Source organism: Mercenaria mercenaria, chromosome 19 (assembly GCF_021730395.1).
Source record: "Mercenaria mercenaria strain notata chromosome 19, MADL_Memer_1, whole genome shotgun sequence".
NCBI lineage: Eukaryota > Metazoa > Mollusca > Bivalvia > Venerida > Veneridae > Mercenaria > Mercenaria mercenaria.
The window spans coordinates 21546003-21560525 of record NC_069379.1 but is presented as its reverse complement, the minus strand read 5'-3'; the positions used below and the strand labels follow the sequence as shown (position 1 = coordinate 21560525).

At 33.3% G+C, this 14523-nt stretch overlaps 1 protein-coding gene across 1 annotated transcript in view; it reads right to left on the bottom strand.

Annotated features, from left to right (window-relative positions):
• Positions 1-14015, bottom strand: part of LOC123542679 (uncharacterized) — a 92617-nt gene extending 78602 nt beyond the window's left edge. The window contains exons 1-8 of the mRNA XM_053531218.1: positions 13883-14015; positions 9412-9606; positions 4930-5148; positions 3989-4139; positions 2880-2982; positions 2412-2489; positions 1475-1690; positions 921-1073 (exon numbers count right to left, since the gene is read on the bottom strand). Of these exons, the coding sequence (XP_053387193.1) occupies positions 921-1073; positions 1475-1690; positions 2412-2489; positions 2880-2982; positions 3989-4139; positions 4930-5148; positions 9412-9606; positions 13883-14015 (1248 nt within the window). The remainder of the gene's footprint in view (positions 1-920; positions 1074-1474; positions 1691-2411; positions 2490-2879; positions 2983-3988; positions 4140-4929; positions 5149-9411; positions 9607-13882) is intronic.
• Positions 14016-14523: the final 508 nt, after the last annotated feature.

Genomic DNA, 14523 nt, shown 5'->3' with positions numbered 1-14523 from the left:
CAACAACAGCAGCAGGAGAAGAAGTGGTAGATGTACAAGACGTATTAGTGGAAGCAGGTATAGTAGTATCAGTAGTAGCAGTTGTAGTAGTAGTAGTAGAAGTAGTAGTAGTAGTAGAAGAAGAAGAAGTACATGTAGTAATAGCAATAGAAGTAGCGGCACCAGTAGTAGTAGTACAATCAAAATGCTAACTATTGGCAATGCAGGGTATTAGAGTTGTAGATCTAGTAAAATTGTCCGTTAGGTTTGGTGGGGATCACTTTTTAATAGATATTATCGTCGGAAGTCTTTTTAGGAGCCGGTGCTTTACACGGAAAGAGTAACTTTTTTAAATAGAATAATGTCCGGGAATCGATATTGTATGAGAGTTCGAATGTAGTAATTTCGGCAGTGAGTATTTTAAATGGAAGGAGTCACTTTTTCTATAGAATAACAACTGGGGTCGTTATTCTATGAGATTCGAAGGGAGTCATCTTTAGGGAGTCAGTATTTTACTTGGAGGGGTCAGTTTTTCTATAGAATAATGACCGGGGGTCGTTATTCTATAGAGTTTTCAAAGGGAGTCAGTTTTTTATAAGGGGAGTCAATATTTTACAGGAAAGGAGTCACATTTTCTATAGAATAATGACCGGGGGGTCATTATTCTATGGGGGTCGAAATACTTAATTACACCGGTCTTCTGCAGCTTGTATGCATAATAACCGTTTACACTTATCTTTTCCCAAGATACAGCAAATTAAGAGGTTTTACTCGTTTCTTATATCTTTCAGGTTACGATTAATGTTCTGCTAGAGATCATTAATGACTACTTCGGGTCCTGGACGTGGCTGTGTTGGACGTTATATCAGAATGAAATGAAATTAAAAATGATAATTACGTAAAAAGTTTCACAAAATGAGAAGATGGAAAAGATATTATACTTCAGTACTAATTGATCTTCGGCTAGCATGACCAGAACTGTGGGTGACAGACATTTTCAAGTCATAAGCAGTCTTGTCATCATAATCACTATCAATGGTTGAAAGTTTAGCTTTGTGCTTTTTGATCGTCCATTCTTCGCCTTTCTTTAAGCTCTGTAAAAGAAAAAAATATCACCTTAGGATGTATGTGAAAACTCACCGGCAACATTTCATAATGTGTGGATAGCATTGTTACAACAGAGCTAGCTACCGCTTCTTGTGTCAGTGCATTTTCAAACATTAATTCTTAGTTTCCCTCTGTAGATTATGTATTATTGCCTGCCTTGTGGGAAAAAATAAATTGTCAGATGACATGCCAATCATAAATATTCTTGACTTTACCTAACAAAAATCCTTCTTTTCCCATTAAGACTTGAACTTAAGTGACGTAACTATAGTATAAACTATATTATGACGTCATATTCTATACACAAGATGACAGAAATACCAAAACGTTACTGTAATCGCGAGCTATTTTAACGCTGTTAAATCCTATAGACATTGAATAACTTTACCTGTATTTCTATAACTGATTTGCTTGGCTCATCTGCATTTTGTACTCGAATGCCACCAGCACATACATCAGGAACATAAGTTGAGTCTTCAAATAATAATTCCTCTACACAATTTGGAGCTTCGTCATCCCTATAGTAGCAGCCTAATGGTATCGTCTGCTCTACATCAACCAATGTATATCCACTCTTGCTCAAGGAAATCGAATTATCTGCAACCTTTAACGAGTTGCACAAAATATTAGGTCAGACAGATAACATTTAAAAAATAGAGGACATAAAATATATTTCAGAAATCTCATTGGCATTTAGGTTATATGACCTAGTTTGTTTGTTTTTAATGTGTTTTGATTACCTTTCATGTTTTAGTAAAGACTCTAAAGCATACAGAGTCGACATCGTCCCTTTGTTGCATCTAAAATTGAGTTCATATTTTGTTTACCTAAACATTAATTCAATGCATTTTTAAAATTGACATGTAGTTTCGAAACTCCGTATTTGTAAAGAAATTCCTGTTCCTTTTGTTATAACTTAACAACTGCGAGCTCAAAACATATTTTACATGATTTAAAAACAGTATTGAAGCATTACAATAATGTGTTTAACGTTTAACGATTTTATTGATGTATCAAATGACATAATTGTTAATACCATATAAATTCATGTAGGAATCAGCATATCGGAAAATGAATGTAAACAATAAAAACAAGGATACGGTTCAACAAGCATGACCTCATTTTCATTGGATCATCGGAAAAACAAGTAACACACTTATGGTCAATGTCATAATATCAAATGTACACGTTTGAACGACCATTGCAATATAGAGACCTTTTTAATAACTACTTTCCTATTATAAGGTTAACAGTTAGAAGTTAAGTTTTAAGCTTTTTATGGTATTGAAATAACATTTAAATGTCTGAAGATCAATCTGACTTACTTTCCACCCAGCGTAGAAAACATCACTTAATAATTCGATGGACTCATTTCCTGACACTGTTAATATACCACATTGTACCTGAAAATGAAAATTAGAATAATTTTTGTCCTCTCTAGGTACAATCACAACCAGGCTGTTTCTTAGTGATAAAACAAATTCATTACAGGAAAAAGATGCAGAATTGTTCAAGAAAGCTTTGTAAACGTTTTGTTTGATCGCATCTATCTTAGATATTAACCTATATTAGACATTCAGGCCTCACACTGTACAAAGTCTTGCGCCTCCATTCTTAGATTCTAGAAATGTCACAATACCTAACCTGTTTAAAGGCGTTCTGTTTTCAAACATCGAAGCATTTCCGCTATAAAATTTGAAGAAGTTCAATGAATAGTTTGAACGAAACAGAATGTGGTAAGTGTAGATTCATACTCCCTCTCAAACTGAATCATACAAATTATTTAAGTTTACCTCATAACCAGGTTCAAGATCTTTCAAATAGTCTTCCTTAAATACAAGGTCATTCGACGAAGATGAAGGCCCCTTTTGAACTTGAAGTGTTCCATTAATATACCTACAAAACCAAAACACAGATTTTTGTTTCGTAAAATCAAAATAATGGTAATACATATATAAGTCTGAGAGAGTTACTGCTACCATATCCACCTTATTCCGCTGATCTGGCACCATGCTACTTCTTTCTGTTTCCCAAACTGAAAAACATCCTTTCTGGTCGTAGTTTTCGATCGCGAGCAGCCCTCGGTTCTGCTGTCGATCAGTACCTTCATAGTATACCAAAACAGCCTACCGTGACGCTTTCCGGAAATGGGTCCATAGACTACAATTATGCAGTTCTCACCACAGGAAATATTTTGAGGGTATGAAATGACAACATGCACGTTTCCATCAGTTTTCAAGGTTTAATACCACAATACACACTACCTTTCGAACATCACTCGTATATCTCAGACTGTGATTTTCCTGTTAAGAAATAATTCACATGTGAACTCCAAACGATTTTATTCAACAATAGAGCAGTATGGCATATTTGTTTTCTTAACTTAATTTTCATTTGGCTTAGAAACAACTAACTGTTACATCCATCATTAGCAATAATTAGAATACTAAAATCTATGTATAGGAAGCATAAAGTCCAAAACTATAAGTATTTTCTATCCAGCAAAATTTTAGTTATAGCCAGTCTGTTGAGACCCCTTAGTTTCGACAATGAGTAAAGCGATCACAAATCAAAAAGCTATTTACGGAAGTTATCTTAAAAAGTTATCTTAGAAATCATGATATACGGGACTCTCGTAGACTGTGAACAACCGTTTGTAGTAAAAATTTCAAAGCATCAGATTTCAAATGTTCAAAATTGTTCTCAGTCTGCATTAAACATGTTTATTATCCGAGTAAAATAATGTGTTAAAGGTAAAAGTCGAAAAAAGTGCTGCTGTTGAACTGTGTATCCAAAGTTTTCACCGCTGGACTACGGAGCCAATTTACGTACATATTGTCCAGGTCCGGTTATACAGTAACATTGACAGTTGAAAAACATTGAAATATTTAAAAGCTATTACCAGTTTGTTCTATACAAAGTTCCATCTATCATATTAAAGGAGCATCTGTATTGCAGAAATGGGTTATGCGTTCTCACTGCTTTTCCATCGATAGTAATAGACTGGATGACATGATCGATTTCTGGCTTTACTAAAACATTATTGTGATGAACTGAAAAATAAAAATTTCTGTATGGTTAAATGCCACACATTAATAGTTTATCATATTGATATTAATTTCAACAAGAACTCATTGTTTTGAATATGTAATACGTTATAAGATTTAATTAAATGATTCTATAAGATATAACTTGGTGCAGAAGATATCGTTGTAGTTCACTCTGTTTTTTCCCTTTTAAGTGTTCAATCATCAGCTACTTGTATAAGAAAGGCAGCTTCTTTATTAGTCTGTTATGATATATACTATAAGAATATAATTCCGCAAGGACTCAATTTGCTGTATGTACGAAATCAACGACAGTTCATTTTTAACTTAAGCAGTTAAGTTTTATTCTAATTAATTTCAGTTATTATCACAACTTCGTTACGGATTTTCAATGACTTCTCAATAGTGTTCATAGAGATTAAAATAAATCTTCTTTCTGTTGTATTTTTCTCTATTTACATTCAATTTGATATGTAAAAACGCGCAATTCAGACTTAAGTATTAAATTCAAATTCAAAATACAAAAAAACCCCAAACAAAACAACAAAAAACAAAAAACTACTCTCGCGAAGTACAGAACGTTGTCCGTTAAAGGCGGACGTTATTAGGTGACGTCAGAATATGAGCTTCTGAAGTTAACATTTAAATCAATTGTTTGTTCTAGATACGCAGCACTGTGTTGTCCCTCACAGATATAACTGATTTTCATGATTTATATGATTCTTTCCTTTTCATTTATTTTCCACTGTTTTCCTGTAAATTTTGAATTCTAGAAAAATAAGATAATATTTCTTACTCATACAGAACTCTTCACCATTATAACGAAAACGAGAGAGATCAAACTGAAGTTTTCCATTGCATGCTCTGACGAAGATGTGATCATAATTGTTGCAATATATGTTATAGTCAACAGGATCATACGGATAATCATAGAGGTAGTGGAAGTTGTGGAAGTAGTCGACATAACATAAAGACAACATCAATGGTGTTTCCTCGATTGCTTGTGGCAACGGTTCTGAAAATACGAACAGCTTAAATCAAATTATTACTAATGCCGATAAAATTCAACAAAATAACAGTACCTCTCCATATACAATCTGTTTTCGAAGACTCGTTATTTTCTGCACTGAAACTTATCAGCAAAATAAATTGTTATTTACATTGATGCAAACAGTAAAAATATCATTTTTATCATTTACATGTACGAAACTACACTCAAATGAGAAAGAATATGAATTTCAAATAATCGGAAATTCCTTACAAAATATACTTCAGTAAAGATATAAATGTATATAAATATTTACAGGATGATAAAGACATACATGTACGTTCCAATATGATAAAATGTAATTAACTCTAGATGCGTCTAAGAACTATCTGACACTTTCTACATAGATATCATGCGTCACGACATTTTGACGTCATGACGTGATGCACCTGACGTTGCACTGGTAAGCCAGTTAAGTATTAGTTAGTACCATTAAAACTACATGAAATGAAAATAAAATTTGTTTGTTTCAATGGAAGATGGATATATATTTTATAATTTACACTTTCACTCATGGCTGTGCTACGTAATAGTTATAGTATGTGTGAGAGTGTGTTACCAGGATATATCAGAGCTAGGGGTACATCGAGGGTATTTTTCTCTGTACATATCTGTCTCGGCCGGTAGGATAGATATGTGCAGAGAAAAATACCGAGATTTACCCCTATCTCTGATATATCCTCGTAACACACGAGCATTACATATTATAACTGTTTTATCGCATAGTTTTATCATTAAAATTTATATATTATTTTCATTTCAATTTGTTTATTATTATTTTTACTCTTTTGATTCCTTTTCTGCGCCTCGCTGACTGAAACACTAGAACTTCTGTTTTAGAAAATGTGTTCCCCAGATAAAAGTATCCAACAGATTTCTGTATTGGTTTTAAATCTTTGCATTTCATTGGCCAAACATATTGTAAAACTTGTTGTTTTGTTTGTAAAAGAAAAATCAAATTGAGAAATCTCAGAATTTCATAATTATATTTCATGTATTTCTGAATTTGGCGATAAATATCTAGTTTTTTAAATATTCTAGTTTATTTATTCTTTTACTTTATAAATGTAGGTGTTTGTAATAATTCTTTCTCTGTGAACTGTAAATTGGAGCTAAAATCATCTTTTCTTTGAAAGGAAAAAATTATACTCCCTCGATACGATCTCAGTAGAGAAAAAGTGTTGCGATATTCATTGTATATCGGAACAGTTTTACTGTGCTGATATATATCGCAACACTTTTTTTCTAATGAGACTCTATAGAGATTTCTGTGTTGATATATATCGTAACAGTTTTGTTAAATATCAGCACAGATTTTATAGTAATAATGTGTGTTACCATGTTTAACATACTGCAAAGATCAAAGGAAAACTGCCGCACTATGCGATAATCGCTAAATATTACATTTTGGTGTTTACTCGGTGAAATATATCTTAAACTGAAAGAAATAAATATCCTCCATGTAGTTTAACTAGTTATGTTTAAGTTCTTCTTAATAGTAAATGTTTAACATATAAATCTTCAACTTCATTAACTTCTATACATACGCTAATGTTATACAGGTGTAACTTTTGAGTAAGGTTTAAAGCAATAAAATGACTGTTAATATACATTTCTTTTTCATTTAAGTACATTTGCATATTTGTGGTTCTATAGAAATATAAAAAAAACATTAAGGTTTTAACTGTTGCAGACATAACCAGAATACCTATTTAAACTTTTGGAGTAGATATTTCATGGCATTTTGTTTGTACTGAGGGGTACTTGCGAGGTAAGCTATTACAAAGATAGGTCGGTCGTTATTTGATGTGCAAATGAATCTGGCGGACGACCCATATTCAGAAACGGGTCGTTCGGTAAACCAAAAAATAGCAGTGCAAAAGTAAGTTAGACGATGAATTCTTGTACGCTTAAATAAGCTTTGACTCGTCAAACGGGCATTTTTCAAGATGATTTAGAGTGCATATCTGCAAAGAAACTCTGAGGGTTACTTTACGACGGGAATCCACTATACGGCCGTTATTGGTGAACATCTACACTGGCACATTAAAAATCATATTCTAATATGCCCGTCTCTGTTAAAATATACTTACGCTAGAATGACGTCATGTTAACGTGCGGTGACGTCAAAGTTTTTGTTGCGGCCAAGAAAGAGCGCTACTATATTTGATCTACTGTTGGGCATATTACAATCGAAATAATTTATAGCAAAACCGTGTTTTAACACTATTTATGCTCTCGGGCGGCTATACGTCATACAAATAATTTCACTCGGGCTGCGCCCTCGTGAAATTATTACGCCCTACGTATGACCGCCCATCGTGCATAAATAGTGATAAAACACTCTTTTGCAATAAATTATTTCTTAAATAAAAAGATTTTACAGGATATCAGAAACCTTATAATGTTTTTGTTTGACAGTCTTGAAAACATGACATTTTTGCAAGATCTCATTTAAAAACGAATGTAAAAGCGTTGAAAATACGTTTCCAGTTAACGTTGAACAAATATATGCAGATAATTAGTCGTCTTCTTTCTCACTTTTCTTTATATATATATATAATATATATATAATGAAAATGCATTGAATGTAAACAATCGCAATGACATATACACACAGCTATGAGTTCAGACATCAAGTAATAGGCTTTGTTACTTACTCCGACTATTTAAGTTTGCACACTTATGAAAACGTCATTTCTTTAGTTTACCGATGTTATCATTCATATAGATATGTGGTTATAGTGAAACAACTAGGTCTTACAAAACGAAGTCAATTTCATAGGGGATGAGGCTTTTGGATAGCCTCAGGCAATTTACTGTTAAAAAAGTTATAGTTTAAGATTTCAATGGAACAACTAAAGTTGATTTCGGAAAACAGCACAGAGGTAACACGCATATTGTTAAAGGTAGGCTCGAATTTAGCGTCAGTCAAGTTTTTTCAATTAAACTACATTTAATTGCTTTATGTACTATTTTTAAAAATTAATCACGTAAACAGAATGGTTTCTTGCAGGCGCCGACAAATATTAATCATTATGACATACCCGTTTCTATTCCCCGTTAAGTTACACTGGTACCGGAAACGTCAATATTTTTTCATACACTGACGCCTCAATTTCATATCGGGTGCGTGACGTAATTCAGTGTGTGTTGTGGCACTATTTTTTTCTATTTAGTTCAGTATTATCAATCACATTCAGGCTACTGAACAAATATATATGATATTTACATAATCTTTTACGTGTAGATGCGTATGTTATAAAAAGGTTATTATCTTTGCATCGGGAAATATGCACTCGTTCTTCAGCGGAAGAATATTGCGCTCCTAAAGTCGAGCAATATTTCCGCTGAAGAACTCGTGTCGCGCAATATTCTTCCGCTGAAGAACTCGTGCATATTTCCCGATACAAAGCTAATACCCTATAATTATCATTGACCAATAAAATCCAATGAACTCGGTAGCCGCGCTTTCTAGCTAGAAGTCCTGCTGATTCGTATTTATACTAATATTTCAAATCAGACCGTCTTGGAAAATTTATCAATATCTATCATAATTACACGGGCACGAAAACTTCGAATTCTTTTGCTGGAAAAATATAAGACAAAGACTGTTTTCAAAAATCCATTTAGTTGAGTAACAAATATTAAGTAACAATTTGCAACAAAAATGCAGAGATGATGCTGCGGGAAATATGCTAATTATCGAACGAAATTAAAAAATATTTTTTTATCTGATTTTTGATCATGTTAATACATTTATTTCCTGTTCAACAAAATGTTCAAAGTGATCAAAACGAACAAATTCATTTTAGAGAACATACAAGTAGTTTAAGTTAAAATGTGACATACACTAGAGAAAACTGTCATAAAGTGGTCTATTAGTGGGATTATTGACTCATTTGCGGCTGAAAGTGCGATGTTTACACATATTTGATCTTTAATATCAGTTTAATATTGCCTCCTTATGTATGACATTATAATAAACATATACATATTCGAACAACCAGACTGATACTGTATTTAAACAGTGAATCAACTAGACTCTACCCACAATTTTTTTTCTGAGATGTAATAAAAAGATCTTCTCGACAATAACAATATGAAATCAAAATGTGCTGTTTGTGCGTAAACATTTAAGTCTGCTCAATTGAAAACTTTAAACCAAAAGAAGAATTTCAACGTAAAACGATAAATATTAATGCAACATCCATCCATCCACTAAAATACCTTGAAGAGCATATCCCCAACCATGTATAAAACATTCGCCGAAGTCATCCTTTAGGTCCTCAAGAGACGGGAAAACATACTGGTTTCCGTTCTTAAAAGCATCGTACCATCCAGCCTGAATATCTCCGTAGGAAAAGTAAAGTAATTTACCGCTTACATTTCCAGCCGAATACACATTTTCCGTATCTTCACAAGCTGAAAATAATTGCAATCTTAACGTAGTTAATATTGTTATTGTTTATATGTATTTTATTAGAAGACAAACACATCATAAGGTCATGGTTTCGAGAAAACGCTTAAAGGTTGGAAGATTAAAATGTACATAAGGCCTTCCATAAGACAGTTTTTGGAAGATTAAATGTACATAAGGCCTTAAATAAGACAGTGTTTGGAAGATTAAAATGTACATAAGGCCTTCCATAAGACAGTGTTTGGAAGATTTAATGTACATAAGGCCTTAAATAAGACAGTGTTTGTCTCTCCCTCTACTCCATAGACATTACCTTATCCAAAGAAACTATGAAATATGAACGTTGTATTGTTTTAGGATGTGTAGTTCATATTACTCTCAAATCAAAATGATGATAAATAATACAGTAATGTTTTGGGCTAAAACAGCTTTAAAATACTGTTTAGCTGGTCACCAGGTCAGACACTCTGTGCACGTGCCAGAAGTACACATTTTTAAAGTTGATAGTATACATTTTATGCTGTATATCGCATACGAAAATCAGTAAGATCGATTTCCTATAAAAATGTTACAAACAATCAGCCTCTCAGGGTGCCAACTGATTATCAACCAGTACAGCCACAGAGTGATCTAAACAGAGAGAGAGAGAGAGAGAGAGAGAGAGAGAGAGAGAGAGAGAGAGAGAGAGATATGCCACAGAACGGAGAGAGAATAGTTTATATATAGGCATGTACTTAAGATATTTTCATACCGGTATGCTCTTTTCTGAAAAGACAGCCTGGTTCTTCGCTTAACCCCGAACAACATGAAGAAGGTTTTCCCGAGAGGAAGCAGTACTAGTCTAGTTGGGAGGCACTCAACAACACCTTGAATTTTCAAGTTCCTAGTCCGGAATTTGAGCCCCGGAACTCTGGATTGACAGTAAAGCGTATAATCACTAGTCATCCGGATTTTAGACTGGTATGTTTAGGGTCAAGCACACAGTGACATTGAGGCAAAAATGTCTTTATCAATGTCTATAATGATTTGGCCTTATTTTCTATGGTCAATAGATGACACCTAAGTGTTCGGATCAAGAAGTCAAAATTATCGTTACTTTGAGATTGAAAATGGTACAGTGCATATAGCTCGAGAATACTTGCGCTTTAGGACATCATGCTTTATTTCGTGATCATGGTAAGTAGATGATTCCTTCTGGTCTTAGGGTAATTTAAGTCGATTGAAGACTAATCAATTAAACACACACGTACCACTACACTGAAAATGTGTTCTTTTGTATGTAAAAGTGGAAACAAATATCGCCATTTTGAATGACAGTTCGCGGTTTTTTCTGACATAAGAAGCAGAAAATTACAAAACACATTCACCCCCAGCTTTAGCAGTTTTACGTTCCTTCGCTTTTGCTCAGTTAGATTTCATGTTATTGATATACCGAAACTAGTAGCAGTATTCTTTACAAAATCTGTTAGGTCTGGCCTGTGCCTACCTTAGATTGTTCTTTATTCATCAAATAATCAAGGCCTACGAGCTGTTGTTGCCTGATTTATCACGGTTCAGAATTACAGGAATTGAACCACGAGAGCGTTAGTCCGAGTGGTTATTAATAATTAAGCATCTGAACGATAAAACGCGGTAAATTAGACGCTAAACCACGAAAAGGCCATGAGTATTTTCATTCTTATATGCCCATTAATTTAAAAAATATTTTGATAAAAATCATGCTTGAAATCATTTATGCGATTAGTAGCGAACTGGGCCTCATGCGGCAATTTGACGTCATAATGCTCTCTTACCGGTACGCGCGCCAGCTTTTGTTTATCGCAGAATATACAGAGCTTGACTTTCTTCTTTGTTTAAATTGGAAATGCAATCAATTTGAACCATGTTAAAATTTGTATTTCGTCTGGATTTATGAGTATTGATTTTGCAGAATATGAAGTCAAGGTAGTACATCTGATCTGCTCAAACAACATTCCAGTCGCCCTGAAGTCTAGTGGTAACACGCTAGAACGTTAATACAGAGGTCCGCGGTTCGATTCCCGGTTCAGGCATTGACAATTTCGTATCTCCAACATAACTAAGAGGTCAGTACCGGTTCTTCCCGGAAAAGACGGTTTTGCGTGTACCAGTGCCACACACCGGGCACGTTAAAGAACTAGACTATTCTCAAAGAGCTAAGCTAGTCTTTCCAGGTCTCTCTCTCTGGTCAAATCACTCAGTATCTGTATTGGTAGAGGATTACTTTGGCGCTCTGAGTGACTGCATTGTATGTAAAGCGCCTTTGACTTTGTTTGTCATGAAAAGAGTGCTATATAAATATGGTATAATGATAATAATAATTTGTAATTTTGTTTTGTTAAAGCTAATAAAAAGGAGTGGTTATACTGGAAATCTACATTTTGATAAAGGTTGCAAGACCAAATCGTAAATAACAAGAAAAAGGGTGAATAAATCTGAGTCCATGACCAATTATTACAGGTCAAGATAATTATTACTGTTAATAAACAGTTTTTATTTTCAATAATTAATTGTAACATCATACTTTAGTAATGAAATGGGCTATATATGAAGTTATGCTTTTGTATAATTCCTCTTTTATAAATGCATAAAGGTGCTATCAGGCTGTAGGTAGATGAATTTTGTTTTTCTGTATCACACTTAAACATGCATCAAGGTGCTATTTATTCTTTGATGCATGAACATACTTCCAAATGTTGTGAGATATATGCAGAGATCACTTTGATGAAAAATGATTTCATATATCATCTGAGTAGTGGTACAATGCCAATTTTTGTAAGAAATCAATCAAATAATATATGAATTTTAAGCCTTTTATGACAAAAAGTCAAACTCGACAAAAAAGTGTATAGCACACTGATGTACTAAAAGTTCGACTACGATAACTGTTTCAGAAACTGTCTTTTATTTCTCTTAGGAAAATGATAGTAAAGTATATAATATCTTTCTTGATAACAATAATAATCTTGTTTTGAACAATAAAATTCAGTGTATTCTATTTAAAGTGTACGAAAGTAAAATATACATATACAACTTACTTTCGGTATATATCGTATCTGAAATATGCAAATAAAAGAATGTTGAAATAAATTCTCGTGTATTCAAATACTTAACTCATTTAGTTGTTGAGCACGAATTACAATCATGAAAGAGTGGTATTAGATATTGCTAAATAAATGCTCAAAGTAGAGAAATTTATGTTAAATATTTTACGACTTCTTTGATTTGCACTGGTAATAACTCGCAAACAACAATTTAAACCAAAATATGATTATATGCTTATTAAGAACACAAGAAACCTACTATAATGTTTTTCATCATAATAGGTTTCTTGTCTTCCTGTGAGGTTGCAAAGAACCAGACGTGACCAGATCCTAGCTATATTGATACCGTGGTAACAAAAACAGAGACACCCACATATAAAACAATGAACTGTATGAATAGTACTAGTGATCAAATACACAAATACTTACACATCCTGTTACACGCTTTCTGTTTTAATGTAAATCTGTTGTTTAATACATTACTGATGTTTCACTTTATTACTAGTATGGTTATGTAAGCCACATTAATGATAAAGTAAATCAAAATGAAACAAATATCCTAAATTGTTTAGTTAACAAAACAAATGGATATTAAAAGTATATGCCATTCATGTCTAAAATATGAACTCTCTTGCCCGGTAAACGTTTAGTTATTTCAGTGGCGTTAACAAATACATGGTAACACCTATCACGGGCGAAAAGTGTCGCACTTTTTGCACAGAGGTTTCTCTCGAAAAATGAAAAACAAAAAAATACACTAACATGTTTCCGGATAATTATTGATGATTTGAAATTCTTAGAATTCCGTTTCAAATCGTTTTGTCATATGGTTTAAGAATTTAAGATCAACTGCACGTCTTTCTACAAAATTGATACATATAAAGCTATCCAGATATGTGACGAAATATAATGTTGAGCTAGAAAGAAATAATACCAGATGTAAAACCGCTGTATAAGACACATTTACAAAAACATGAAGTCAAAGATGAATAATTTAAGTTTTTGAAAACAAGGTTCAAACAGCAGCACCTAACCGACCGAAAGCTTGAATTTTAACCTTTACGTCAATATCTTTAAAATTTGCCTTTCTTATCTTACTAAATATAAATAACAATTTGCTAAATCACAGCATGTTATTTTTACTAACCAAGGCAAATGTAATGGATCCACATATCTGCATTGTCGAACCAAGGAAAACTATAAAGTAAATCGCCGTTACATTTTCTCATCTGAACGTCTAGGTTCCATTCACAGTCCCCATTGTGATTTAGGCTACATGCCTGTACCGTGACAATGTTTTCATTCATAGTTGCTACATCTGGGTGTTTTTCTACAAAATCGAGTTGGTACATTGGTATATATATGAAAGGTGACACAGCCTACTGACAAAAATTGAAGAATTAAACTTGTATGTTTAAACACAATAAGTTTATATATTATGTCAAAGAAACAAATTCCTTTGGAAAATATTTTCGGCATGGAAAGCTGTTGCTATCTCAAGATTTTTAACGTGCACCTTTACAAAGACACAGTCGTCGTCTTGAAGAGCTTAGGAGGTACATGAAAATGCATATTTCTATATGGTCGTCTGTACTCACATGTTGTAAGATATTGCTCCCTTTTTTGATAGTACCATATTAAAACATTTGTTTCCACAGAAACTACAAATAGTGTTTACACAATGTCATATGCCCCACATTACTGCCCTTCGGAGGAAAACAGTTTTCAGTCTCAAGTATGCTGTGACATTGACCTTTGATCTATTGGCCCAATAGGATTATTTATTGACCATAAACAATCATGTAATGACGGCCCAATTATTCTCCAGCTATTGAACGGATACTATTTTAGTCAACCACA